Here is a 14,862-nt window from a genome sequence, read left to right as displayed (position 1 = left end):
AGCTGCAGGGCGGGCGAGCCTAGGAATCATGTTAGTAATATTATAAACACACACCTGTGACATGGGTGGGTCGGACAGGAAAGAGATCCGCCATTTTCCTGTGACACTGTCAGTCCATTCAAACCTGCAGGGGGAGTTCAGTGGGAGCAGAGTGGGAGCCAAAGAAAGAAGAACAGAGGGTGTGAATGTGAGTCAAGTTGGGCAGAGTTAGCCACGCTAGACAGGAAGAAAGACAGGAAGGAAGAACGAAGACTAATATTGATCTTCATTATATACATTCGTATGATATATCAAGTAATTTCAAAATGAAAGATGCTGAATGAAGATAGGGCATATTAATGCAACATAAACGAATAGCTACTTATAGAGCTTTGTGTTACTCCAAAGTTGTAACCGTAGCACATTTTCCTCCATAAGGGCTTTATTTTGAAAATTCAACTCGGAAGTCATTTCTATTTCTATTGTCGCTGACTTGACACTGGAATGTGAGAAAAAGACTTGTACAGGAGAGGAGAAGAGACCGTAGACGTCTGGGGTCGATTAAAAATTTCCTGGTTGGTATAACGTTATAATAGCCACGAGGTATTGATAGTTGTAACATCAGTTCAATCTATTTGATAAACTAAAGTCGTGGAGCTGAATCTCTTTCCCATTTTGATAGTCTACAAGTGAAATAGAACACCAGCCGTCGTCTCATTATTATGTCTTGTGTCTCTTGTCTCTAGTGTTGTCAGGTGGCTGAGACCCGTTGGAGACCGACACCCTACAACAAAACCAAACGATTCTGTTGGATTTGGACGCATTTCTTTATCAGCATTGTCCATTTATTTCAACCGGTAAAGGATGTCTGGACAGAGCATTACAGACAGGATAACCGCCGCTCAACACAGTGTCACCGGCTCGGCGATTACCAAAACTGTGTGCAAGGCGACCACACATGAAATTATGGGGCCAAAAAAGAAACATTTGGATTGTAAGTATGTGATTTATGACCTTTTAACGTTGGCGAGAATTTACATTTGGGTCAGTGTTTCCAACGGCATTTATGCTAGGGCTGTGGTTGTGAGGCCTGCAAATACATGTAACGTTAGCTAGGCGAGGGTAGTCTACCTATCAAAACAATATATTAGCTAACGTTATGGGTTTGTTGCAGTTATGGCAGATAAAGTTAACGTTACAGAGGTGGTTTGTTTCAGTTGCAGGCTGGTAACTTTGACAACTGAAATAAATGCAGCTTGCTTCTCTGTCATGCTCTCAACATTAGAATCACTTCGTTGTAAAGCGTTAACCTTTCTTCAAATCATTAACTACTACATTCTCCAGACGCCCACTGTACTTGGGCATTGCACATACACAAGTTTCAGCTGAGTATGGAACTAACATTATGTTAACCCCCATTGAATGGAGAGAGAATGACGCCAAAGTCCATTAAAAACTCAGTGAAATGTTACCTTGCTCATTGGCAAAGGTAGCCACATAGCTACCATCAAATATTACTCCAGACAGTTTTCTGAATGGGCAGGAGCCACTCTTCAATTCGGCATAAGGGTGGTCCAACAAGCTAGTCCAGTGAAATGTCAGCTTTCAGATTGGCTGGCTAGCATGTAGCAGTGTGTACTCCCAATTCTAAAACTCTGCCAAATTGAAGAGTGGTGCTTAACAGTCAGGAGTCATACTTTATAAGCCTTTAAATGTTTTTTGGCATAATGGTCTTTCCCTCCAGAGGGCTAGAACTATGACAGTTGTGTTGTTATTAGGACTGCTTTTGAAAAGTAATGTTAGCTCCTAATAATAACACTAAACTCTCAGTAGAATATTATGTGTAACAGAGCAACTGCATTTTCTGTGGCCGTGGTGGTGTTGACTTTATCATACCCTCTTATCAAGAGCATACAAACAAATTACTTTTCAACAGGGTCACTATGTGATACCTCGTCCCTGTGGCCCAGAATGAGGTTATTTCCGCTGTTGGGTTTGTTATTTATGAAGGAATCTATTCAGCTGAGATGGACTTTGGGTGTCGTTCTCTTTTAGTGCAAGCAGAGGAGTTTGACTACTCAATAGTTGACATAGCCTTTGCACTTCCTGACATTTGGGCCATGTTTGAGCCACTGTCTGTTCCCAGACCTCCATTGTTCCATCAGGCGCTTGACCTCCTCCTTCCAACAGATCATAGGCATTTCCCTACAGTATGTAGCAGGAATTGTCACAAATCCCTCTTCACTATTTAGACCAGTGGTTCTCAGATTTTTTCACATGAGGGACCCCTAACCTGACAAAGAGTAGACCATGGTCCCCCATTTGATAGGATTTTGTCCCACGGACTCCCATATGATAATAGGATTGATGCTTTTAGATGTTTTATTACAGAAAGTGTATAAAACCCATGACCAAAATAGTCATTGTGTTACTTATGAATGAAATTATAGCGAACATAAATGACCCCCCTTTTGGCTGGGGACCCCCTGGAACCCCCTCAAGGACCCCTGGGGGTCCCCGGACCCCCATTTGACAACCACTGATTTAGACAATCCTTCAGTAATTTGACCAAACCTGACTGACATGAACTATGTTAACTATATACTGGTCAGATGAATTTGATCTATGTTAGTATGGTATGTCAGTTAGCATTTTAATCCAGGCCTTCTGCACACTTTCCCCTATCAGATGAAATCATCTTCAGTCAGTTATTTGAAACTGAAGTTATTTCCTTAAGGTGGATTTGCAAGGGATGCCTGTTGCCTGCTGAACAAGTAGCTGTATTGGGAAAACAAGCTATAGGCCTCTTTGCTGTTATATTACATTAAATTACATCATTCCATTTCTACATAGTCACATCGAAAAACAGAAAGGGACTGCTTTTTTATTGATGCACATGAAAATAGTTTATGAGTATTTTTTTTTTTTTTTTTTTACATTTACAGTATATGATTTCTCTATGGTTTTATTCAGTACATTAAGGAAATGACACAGGATGTGTAAAATGAATGACTCATGTGGAATGTTGACAACAATTTTGAGGAACAATCATAATTTCTGCTTATTTTTGCTGTAAGATGCAAATGTTTTTAAACCGTGCTTAGGACTCGCATGCCATCTGACTTGGCGTCTCTTCTTACGAATCTTATGGCAGATCTTTGTAAATGCATGATGTCACCTTTGTATATTGAACACATTCAACAGAGTTCCTCCTATGCATTGGCATGAATGACATTATCCTAATGTTATAAAGATATGCTGATGATTAGCAACTCGGTCAGGGTGACACATGACAGCCAACACGTCAACCACTCATCAGCTTTATCTTTTGCTTTCTCAAGCTGTAGATGGGTTTATGATGGCAGTAAAATGGTTGAGCTGTATTTTAGTTTAGTTTTATCATTGACCTCTTCTGTCTGACTCTTTCTAGTGTGTGCCCTTTTTACCAACCTACTCCTGTCTGCCTGTCAGTGTTCATTTTATTTTTGCTTCATACACAGCACACATACTCGCTGAAGGGCCCATGAAGCTTGTCACTCTTAACACAGCATTGATAAACTGGTTCCCTGGACCACTTGCCAAATTTGCTACATCTTGCAAGTACCTTCATTTAAAAAACCAGTACGAACAGGAATGTGCATGGAGTATCAGCTTGTCACGATTCATACCAGCCACACCAATTCATGTCTAGTGTGAAGATGTACACTTTCAGCTAGACATTTGTGTACCTACATTCATTCTTTTTCCACATCTTTCAATTTAAGTCTCACTTTCATTAGCTCCGACAATTTATATTCTGCGGAAATTTGCTGTATAAGCTTACTTAAATGTATCATTCTGCCTATCAAGCAGTTCTGCTGTTTTTGTGGGTTTTTGGTTGTTTGTGACTTGTGTCTTGGTGCATAGAGCATGTTAATGTTTGGCCGAGAGAGGAGGTCTATTAGCATCGAAATGAACTGAGAAGCATACAAGACCTGAACCAAGCAGCACTTTGCTCCACAAACAGCAAAGATACAGTGTGCATCTACTATGCAAATCAGCCCTCACATTTAAATTTGAGTGGAAGCCATCAGTGTGTCCGTGTACTTCACTGTGTGTCTACAGCACTGTGTGTGTACTGCACTGTGTGTACTGCACTGTATGTGTACTGTGTGTGTACTGCACTGTGTGTACTGCACTGTATGTGTACTGTGTGTGTACTGCACTGTGTGTACTGCACTGTATGTGTACTGTGTGTGTACTGCACTGGGATATACTGCCAGACACATGTAATGTGGCTCTCATCACTCATCAGTATGACTGTCATACTGGGAGTTTGTACTCAGAGAGGTAAAGTTTCATAAACCAGACTCCACTAGTTCCCTAAGGTCATCATCATTCAAGTATTCACATTTCAGTTCACTGCTGGTTTGAACAATGGCATGATGTTGGGGAAGGTCTTGTTAGGGCACTTCATAAAATGAAGACTAGATAAGATGTTATATAAGGCTGCTCTATTGTGTCCCCAAATGGCTCAATTGCAAACAGCATATTGCTTATATGCATTGCAGGCAGCCTCTTGGTTCTGGCACTGTGTGGAATCCACTTCCAGTTAACGGCTATTTTTAGTATTGGCTTGAACAAGAAGGCCCATGTGTGAGGTCGGAAACATGTGGGTTATTGAAATGCATAACCGCAGCGTTCAGCTGATGGAGTACGCAATAGAGAGAGGCCATGTCCCAGTGACCCCCACCCCCTCCCGCCCCAGGGCCTAGACGACCAGGTGATTGGTGGTTCCTCAGTGGAGGTGCTGGACTGAGGTTTTGAGCTAATCTTGAGAAGGAAAGGCTAGCAAGACTCACACTTAGGTTCGAGGTATTTAAGGAGGGTTGGAGAGGGTGCACTTGTGTTTGGAGTTTCCTGTCCTGCTAGAAATAGCCCTGGTGTGTCTAGCTGCCATCCCAGTCTTCCTTCTGTGTGATTTGCAGGTGAGATATGCTCTGCGTCCTTTGATTTGGGCCGGGCCATGGTTCACATTCTTTAACACTGCCATGCTAGATAAACTCCGCCACATCACTGTCAAGAGACTACTAGAAACAAAGATCAACTTAGCCACATCACTGTAAAGAGACTACTAGAAACAAAGATCAACTCAGCCACATCACTGTAAAGAGACTGCTAGAAACAAAGATCAACTCAGCCACATCACTGTAAAGAGACTACTAGAAACAAAAGTTCAACTCAGCCACATCACTGTAAAGAGACTACTAGAAACAAAGATCAACTCAGCCACATCACTGTAAAAAGACTAATAGAAACAAAGATCAACTCAGCCACATCACTGTAAAGAGACTACTAGAAACAAAAGTTCAACTCAGCCACATCACTGTAAAGAGACTACTAGAAACAAAGATCAACTCAGCCACATCACTGTAAAGAGACTGCTAGAAACAAAGTTCAACTCAGCCACATCACTGTAAAGAGACTACTAGAAACAAAGTTCAACTCAGCCACATCACTGTAAAGAGACTACTAGAAACAAAGATCAACTCAGCCACATCACTGTCAAGAGACTACTAGAAACAAAGTTCAACTCAGCCACATCACTGTAAAGAGACTACTAGAAACAAAGTTCAACTCAGCCACATCACTGTAAAGAGACTACTAGAAACAAAGTTCAACTCAGCCACATCACTGTAAAGAGACTGCTAGAAACAAAGTTCAACTCAGCCACATCACTGTAAAGAGACTGCTAGAAACAAAGTTCAACTCAGCCACATCACTGTAAAGAGACTACTAGAAACAAAGATCAACTCAGCCACATCACTGTAAAGAGACTACTAGAAACAAAGATCAACTCAGCCACATCACTGTAAAGAGACTGCTAGAAACAAAGTTCAACTCAGCCACATCACTGTAAAGAGACTACCGGTACTAGAAACAAAGTTCAACTCAGCCACATCACTGTAAAGAGACTACTAGAAACAAAGTTCAACTCAGCCACATCACTGTAAAGAGACTACTAGAAACAAAGATCAACTCAGCCACATCACTGTAAAGAGACTGCTAGAAACAAAGATCAACTCAGCCACATCACTGTAAAGAGACTACTAGAAACAAAGGGAAAAGTAAAAGCCAAACAAATCTTTCACTGCAAGCTTCAGCTTATTGACTTGTCTGGTTGTTTAGAGTAAGTGTGAAATGACTTCTGGGGAAAATGGTGCAAAGTGGATTTAGTGCAGTTTACACTCAGGCAATGCTTAGCACACTATAGCAGCTTGACTTTTCCCCCTGTCCATCATAGGTATGACATATAGCCTATCATGTATATGTCTATCTATACCTATACCTATATATATATATATATTAGGGGTGGGGGAAAAAATCGATTCACCTAAGTATCGCGATTTTTAATGTCACGATTTTTTGGATCGATCTTTTATTCCAGAATCGATAATCGCAAATTAAAAAAAAAAAAAAAAAAAATTTTTTTTTTTTTTTTTTTTTGGGTGCTTGCAGTCAGGCCACTCACTGAACAGCAGGCCAGGCGCCGCCTACTGGTTTACTAGTGGTTTTATTACTTTATTAGTTAGTCTGAAGTAATAATTACACTTCAGGGTTAAAGTGGGTGCATCTCATTGTAAAATTGGACCCAAATCTGGCTTCAAACGGCCCAAATTTCACGCGCGTTGGCCCATATCGGCCTGGCCTGCTTGGTATCTAATGCCCGGCCTGAATTATGATCCCAGTCCGCCCCTGTTTTTAACTATATCGCCCAGCCCTACTCATGATATATAATATACAGTCTCTAGTGTATGATTCAACTTTTCCCATGTTCTAATCTAGTGTAAAAAAGCAAACAAACTGAAAAAATAAAAGAAAAAAATAAACAAAAATCGCAATAAATCGTAATATCGAATCGCAATAATCGTAGAATCGCAATAATCGTGAATCGCAATATATATCGAATCGGCACCAAAGTATCGTGATAGTATCGAATCGGGAGATAAGTGAATCGGCACAGCCCTAATATATATATATATATATATATATATATATATATATATATATATATATATATATATATAGTCTAGGTTATGTATATATATATAGACACATATATATATATACAGTATATACATATATATGTCTACTCTAGGTTATATATATATATATAGTCTAGGTGAATTGCTGTTATGTAAAAACAGCTCAAAGGTCTCTCATGAAGTAATGAATATATGATGACGCTACTGGTTGTGCGCCTTTTGCACTATAGTTGACGTAAACATCTTGAGGAACCATCAAGATGAAATTCTATGAGGATATTTAGGCTGCCATAAGTGTGACCTATGATGTACAGTGCTTTGGTCCATGGCACATAATTCTGAAGTCACAAGATCCCTGTGTAATTGTTTTGAGCATAACATGATCTTCAAAGCAATCAGGAAGCAGGAAGTCCTAGTGGCTGCAGAGGCTGTCTGAATAATTTTCACATATGAAATGTGTAACATTATCAGATTAACTTTTCCAGTGAAGGTAGCTAGTCAGTAGCAGGGATGCAAACTAGTCACTCTTAGGTGACAGTCACCTTTTTCATCCTAAAATAGGAGGATTTCTGAGTGGTTTTTATGTCTCCCTTGGTATCTGTCACCTTTTTCACTACCCATGACTTTGCATCCCTGCAGTAGAATAAGTGATTGGTTTTATTGCCAAGTCAAGAAGCTTGGTACCCTGCTGAATATGCACTTGTACTCATCTTTGGGGAGTTTTCAAGGCAGACGTGAAATACAAGTGACCCAGAATGAGCATACCACTTCCTTTTGAATTTTTTGATTGGTTCACTCGCTTTGACAATAGCATGTCTTACAGTAAAGAGAGCATCCTAACTCTGTCTTCTCATTCTCATAATGTGATCGCTTTGTTCAAAAACAATTATCTAAAATTAACCTGTTTCTTGTACCTGTAGCTTTATTTATTTTTGAGGCGACCGTTCAGTAAAAGATTAAAATTAAACGATGTAGCGAAATACAGCCACCTCTCCCTCTTTGGTCAACCCATTTGCTGTCTGTTTGCCACAGTCTGTAGCTGTTTGCCAGTCTGTAGCCGTTTGCCACAGTCTGTAGCTGTTTGCCAGTCTGTAGCTGTTTGCCAGTCTGTAGCTGTTTGCCACAGTCTGTAGCTGTTTGCCAGTCTGTAGCTGTTTGCCACAGTCTGTAGCGGTTTGCCGCAGTCTAGCTTTTTGCTACAGTCTGTAGCTGTGTTTGCCACAGTCTGTAGCTGTTTGCCACAGTCTGTAGCTGTGTTTGCCACAGTCTGTAGCTGTTTGCCACAGTCTATAGCTGTAGCTGTTTTCCACAGTCTGTAGCTGTAGCTGCTTGCCACAGTCTGTAGCTGTGTTTGCCACAGTCTGTAGCTGTGTTTGCCACAGTCTGTAGCTGTTTGCCACAGTCTGTAGCTGTTTGCCACAGTCTGTAGCTGTGTTTGCCACAGTCTGTAGCTGTGTTTGCCACAGTCTGTAGCTGTAGCTGTTTGCCACAGTCTGTAGCTGTAGCCTGGAGTGAGGCCTCACGTCTCATCCACACCCCGGGCCTCCATGCAAATCTATATGGAATGAAACTGTGGGGATATGAATGTTCTCATTCATCTCTCACCTGTTCATCATTTCCTTTATTTTACCAGGTAGATTATTGAGAACACATTCTCTTTTACAATAATGACCTGTTGTGAGTTTGATGGCTGGATTGTGGTTTTGGTTTCGTCTGGTTCTCCATTGGCACCATTAAACTCTTGACCACTGGAATTGTATGACCTGTGTGGCAAGTATGCTTGGTTGGCTGTGCTCTCCTCTGACATTGTTGGCTCCCCTTTTTCAGCTTCAGCTCTTTGTTTTATACAGCTTCTCAGTATAAGACTACTGTTTACTGATTCGCAGAACTTGTGGATTGAATCAGGGTTTTAAGAAAGGAATTTGAATTTGATGTTGAAGAAGGTGTGGGAACCCTGGTGTGGGGAAGGGGAGACCCTTCAAGTCCGAGGCACGCTAGAAATGAGTGCAATATTTCTCGTTTGTGTGGATGGATTTTCTCCCTGTGGATTTCGTTTTCAGTTGTTTCCAATGGGGGGAGAGCGTATGCGAGCGCACATGGACGTCTATAGAAAGTGCGCTGCACCCAGCGTCTATTTTCAGAGCGCTCCGGTGTTTTTGTGGGCCGGCTCCCAGCACTCCCAGCTGAGAATAATTTAACTTTTCAGAAAGACGCTGGTGTCGGGTGCTCCTTTTCTGGCACCTAATCATATGGAGAAACTATCGCAACAGAGACAGGCTCAATTGTGGGAGCAGATTGGCTAGACACTTAATATTTCTGGTGAGTGTTGTGCTTACTGCTTTTAATAGCGTAGCCTACCTGTGTTGTTAGCTTGCTAGCTGTCAGCTATCAAGCTACTACCGCACTGAACTAACGTTAGTTTGAGACTGCTTCCTTGTATATTGTGCGCTGGGATCAGCGCTCCCCAGCGCACTCCCAGCGTTTAACGTCGGCAAAAGATGCTAGGTGGACACAGGCCCTAAGGGTGTCCCTTCTTCTCCTCTTGAGTTTGTGTCCCCTGGAACTTCCGCAGTTGCAGCAATTTGAAACTGGTTCACGCAAGCCATGCCAGAGGACACGCTAACATATGTCTGCACCTTTGCCCCCTCCCAAAGGCTCTGCCTAGAGGATCCCCCTCACCTCACCCCCCTCCTGGAGCAGAACGCAGCGGCCCCTCACCCCCCTCCTGGAGCAGAACGCAGCGGCCCCTCTCCCCCCTTCTGGAGCAGAACGCAGCGGCCCACCAGAAGCATGTGACTGCAGCGGCATCGAATGACGGACCTTAAAAAGAGTGCTGACACACTGTCCACCAGCTCAGCTGAATGGAGCCTACTGTCACTCTGAAAGGCCCGTGAGATTCAATAGCACAACTCAAAATTGCTACCATGAAGCACCTGCTGCTGGAGCCCACCCATTGCTAGCAAGATACTTTTATGGAAAATTCTAGTCTGTGTCAACCAGTCATACCTGTCCCGTTAACCTAATGCTTAGCAGACTTTGTAAATCTGTGTGCCAATGTTTCTCACTTTTGGCAAGATGGTGGAGAGTTATGCTCATACCTCTTACTGCCAAGCACCACTGGAGCCATTGGCCGTCGGGCATTGCCAGCAGACGTCAGCCATGAAGTGAATGCTCCCTGTCAAATCAGTTGACCCTGCTACACTGGTTTCTGTCTAAATCAGTTGACCCTGCTACACTGGTTTCTGTCTAAATCAGTTGACCCTGCTACACTGGTTTCTGTCTAAATCAGTTGACCCTGCTACACTGGTTTCTGTCTAAATCAGTTGACCCTGCTACACTGGTTGCTCCATTTAGAATCAGTTGACCCTGCTACACTGGTTTCTGTCTAAATCAGTTGACCCTGCTACACTGGTTGCTCCCTGTCAAATCAGTTGACCCTGCTACACTGGTTGCTCCATGTAAAATCAGTTGACCCTGCTACACTGGTTTCTGTCTAAATCAGTTGACCCTGCTACACTGGTTTCTGTCTAAATCAGTTGACCCTGCTACACTGGTTGCTCCATGTAAAATCAGTTGACCCTGCTGCTACACTGGTTGCACCCTGTAGAATCAGTTGACCCTGCTACACTGGTTGATGTTCCCTATACAATCACGTGACCCTGCTACACTGGTTGATGTTCCCTATACTGTAAAATCACTCGACCCTGCTACACTGGTTGATGTTCCCTATAAAATCACGTGACCCTGCTACACTGGTTGCTGCCTAAATCAGTTGACAATGCTACACTGAGTTACTATCTTCAAATTCCATAGTCTTTGGTTCATCGTGACGTCAGGTTGTACCACATTTTGTGCAGTTTTGAGGGCAAAAAAAGCAGGGTTGAACCCATAGAGGGCACTTATGCAGCTGAATATGATACAAATGGTACAATGGACACAGTTTGGTCTCAAATGTGGAAATTCTGACCAGAATTCTTCACACAGCACCCCCAAAGTCATATTGGTTAAAAGCTGAAAAAAAGTGTTTTGGGGTTTAGTCCTGCTTTAAAGAAAAAAACATTATGTGATGTTGACTGATGTTTTTTTTTTTAATGTAACTGTGTTTGTTTTTCTTATTATTGGTCTCCAAACACATGGCTCTGTCCAGCAGCTGCATACCCAAGCCAACTCTCTGGTCCAAAGAGAGCTAGATTAGCTAACTCCATCATGAAACATGACCGAACGGCACATCAATCAACATCACATAAAGTCTTTTCTTTAATCTGCTGGAAGCAATTTTCAATCCAAGATGAAATGACACAGATCATGGTTTATAGTGTGACTTTCCATGCCAGGCCCATTCACTTCAATAGAACTGGCCCCAATGAAAAATTCAAACACTATGGCGTGAGTGATGTCTTATCCTTCTTTTTTAGGGTCCTTGCTGCTAACCAGGAAGTCACCTGCTCACTGTGGGTAAAAAGAGGGTTAGGTAACCCTTGCTGTATTGTGTACACCTGTTGCCTTTCCTCTGCCTGGCCTTTCCTCTGCCAGGGGGCGGCTGTAGCTCAGGAGGTAGAGTGGGTCATCCACTAATCGCTTTGGATAAAAGAGGTCGGTGGTTCGATTCCCGCCTCCTCCAGTCTGCATGTCGAAGTGTCCTTGGGCAAGATACTGAACCCCAAATTGCTCCTGATGGTGTGCCAGCACCCTGCGTGGTAGCCTGCCGCCATCGGTGTATGCATGGGTGAATGTACCTACTGATTGTAAAGCGCTTTGGATAAAAGCGCTATATAAATGCAGGCCATTTACCATTCCTATCTAGTACTTCATTCATGTCATGAAATATCAGGAGGTTCTTGGCTCTTTGAGTGTTGCACTGGTGTGGGCATAGTTTCATTGGCTGCATTATGCCATGTAGCAGCCTACATCATGTCTAGAGGAACAGGATTGCACTTCCTGAAGCAGGAAGTGTTCCTGTAGTTCCTGAAGCAAGCCTTGGATTTCTATGGGGAAAACGGCTAACAGGAAGTCATTATACAACCCAAACCCTTCCCAGAGTGCAAGGGAGCTGAGCCGATCACATTTGAGATTGGCTGGGATGCTTTGATGCACTTCCTGGCAATTATGCTGCTGATTACAAGAATGCGTAATTATCCCAACAGCCACGTTTGGGTAGTGGAATGTCAAACGTGTTCCAATCATGTCATCTTAAAATTCCACACAATTTCCAAACTGAGATGCATCTAATTGAGAATTGCTTGGGTGTAATCCAAACAAGGAAGCACACATTTGGCAAAGCCGTTAAATGTAAAAGCCAAAATTACAAGACTTGACTACTATGTTATAAAGCAACAATTTGTACCGCAAATAACTAATTAGAAGTCACTGAGTCCTCTCTACTCTGGTGGTCTATATTACTCAGCATCTGCAAACTTCAACATGAAAAACTTTGCAATTAGTATCTATGAACTTTTTAAAGCGTTTTATTTGATGCCCTGCAGCCTCTGTTTTATGTAGTTTGTTATTGAGCTGATGCACTTGAACAGTATGAGCAAGTAAAATGAATCCTTTGCTTGAAGTTACTAAGTGATTTAGTGACAGTATAGCCTATATAGTTTTAAAAGAAGGTGGAACGTATCTGCCGTTTCACCTCACCACTAGAAATCAAGATCACAAGATGGTGACATTGGTTAATAAAGCTTTTACAGCACTGCTGGTATCCTGTGATGGCTGTTCATCTCAGAAGGCTCAGCCAGCTTCTTTCATGTTTTAATTGTCATGTAGGCTAAATCAAACATGAAGATGGGATGGGAATGGCTAGGGGGGATGCTGGTGGGAGGGGGGAACGTGATCAGTAAGGGGACGAGGCTAGGGGATAGGAAGGTCGTAGAGCTTCAGTGTTCGAGGGGTGGGTAGAGGGAGTGGCTAGGGTAACGTGGGTGGTGGGAAGGGCTGTGGTGAGGGAAGGGGATGGGGCTAGGGGGAAGGCGCCATAGCTAGGGATAGGAAGCTAATAGAGAGTCGGGGTTCGAGGGGTGGGTAGGGGGAGCGGTTGTGGGGATGTGGGTGGTTTAGGGCTAGGGGTAGGACCATTTTCTATGTTGAAAATGCTTAGCCATGTTGTTGAAGTACTCCCAAACATTGCCTAAAGTGCCATCAGGCTGAATGTCCCCACACTACTACATCGTGGGCGTCAAGGTATTTGTGCTTGTATGAGTCTGGACAGACATGGATGTAGACTGCTGACTTGTTAGCGGAGGCATAGGGCTGCACTGAGTGAGGTCGGGGGCTGCCAGTTACTCATCCCTCGAAGATGGAAATGGAGCGTAACTGTGCGTTCACACCGGGGCGAGTTTCACAAATTCGTGCAACGAGTTTACATACAAAGAAGTCGATGCAAACGTGCGAGTAGTAGTCCCGGGCGGCGCGATTTGCGCGAGTGATGCCAATTTTCGTTTTCGTTTTTTTTCCCTCCTTGGTAGGAATGTACAGTAACGAGTTGACAATTCAGTCTTTGTCAGACCAGGCTATGTGACTGCTGCATCTAGTTGCTGTGCTGTGAATGTATAATAAGTATCTGGTCTCCAGGGATAGGGAAGGAAATGCCTCTGTCACTGCGTTGTGATGATGTTTTGAATGGAGCAGTACTATAATGGTGAGAGGTCATCTAAAGCAGTGGTTCTCACATTTTTTAACATGAAGGACCCCTAAACTGACAAAAATTAGACCACAGACCCCTATTTGATAGGATTTTGTCCCACAGACCCCCATATGATAATAAGACTAGATGCTTTATTACAGAAAGTGTATAAAACCCATGACCAAAATAGTCACTGTGATACTTATGAATGGAATTATAGCGAAAATAAATTACCCCCCTTCTGGCTGGGGACCCCCTGGAAACCCCCTCAAGGACCCCTGGGGGTCCCCAGACCCCCATTTGAGAAGCACTGATCTAAAGGGCCAGTATTTTATGCCACAGTGTTTATTCTTGAGATTGCTGATCATTCACGTCAGACGGTCAGACTTTGTCATCCCTTATCATGATGGTCTACGGAAATTCTGTTGCCACAACTAAAGCACTCATAATGTAAAAACTCTGCCTGGAGACCTATGCAAGGCAATAAGGTGTAATGACAGTACAGAAAAATAACTGTGTTTAGATGGAGTTACCCAAATTTGCTACATGAACATTAGTGCTAATTTAGTTGTGAATCCATTGCACAGTAGCACTGCATAGTGCATACTTCATACTTCCTTTTTGAAGGTTTATTCATCACTTCCTTCCTCATTTTCTGAGTCAACTTTCAGTCAGCTCCATCTGCTAATGTGAGCTAATCAAATCCTTCATACTGGCATGCTGATGCTACTGTACTTCTTTTGGAAATCCTCCATGGACATGCTCTCCCTCCCTTCTCCTGCTCTCTCCTCTGCTCTATCCTATATTTCTATATTTTCTATATTTCTCTATCAATTGTTCAATGTGTTATCTTTATTCTGTAATTTGCTACTGTTTTGTCAGCTAGAATTAGCTAGACATATTTTCTGTGAAGCCCTCTGGGACATGCTTGTGAATTAGGGCTATACAAATAAACTTGACTTGACTTGACTTGACACAAACCTCCGCAAAACCAGAGAACGCTGCATCTCATAGCTAAGGCCTTGTCTGATTCCTAGCAGCTGTCTTGTTTTACTTTCACTTCCTGTTGCATGTCACATTTTCTGACCCTTACACATTCTCTGCTGACATCGCTGCCAAAGACTCGTAGTCCATCTCTGGGCCGATGGCAGAGCTCAAAATGTTTAGCATGCAGTGTTTCCCCTATATGCATTCGCTGCTGCTGCTGAATGCAAGCAAAAAAAAATGTGCGAAAAA

At 42.7% G+C, this 14,862-nt stretch overlaps 1 protein-coding gene across 7 annotated transcripts in view; it reads left to right on the top strand.

The window, feature by feature from the left end:
- The first annotated feature begins 489 nt into the window (after window positions 1-489).
- picalma (phosphatidylinositol binding clathrin assembly protein a) overlaps window positions 490-14,862 on the top strand; it is a 77,708-nt gene continuing 63,335 nt past the window's right edge. For 6 of the 7 annotated variants that reach the window (XM_083660069.1, XM_083660068.1, XM_083660067.1 and 3 more), the window contains exons 1-2: window positions 490-554; window positions 726-973. In XM_083660069.1, the coding sequence (XP_083516195.1) occupies window positions 844-973 (130 nt within the window). In that variant the 5' untranslated portion in view covers window positions 490-554; window positions 726-843. Of the gene's footprint in view, window positions 555-725; window positions 978-14,862 lie in introns of those variants that run through there. The other variant, XM_083660066.1, reaches the window with a different exon arrangement.

This window comes from Poromitra crassiceps (assembly GCF_964638095.1).
Source record: "Poromitra crassiceps genome assembly, chromosome: 1".
Taxonomy (NCBI): Eukaryota; Metazoa; Chordata; class Actinopteri; order Beryciformes; family Melamphaidae; genus Poromitra; species Poromitra crassiceps.
Note: the sequence above shows the minus strand (reverse complement) of the source record. Positions and strands in the feature narration are given on the sequence as shown.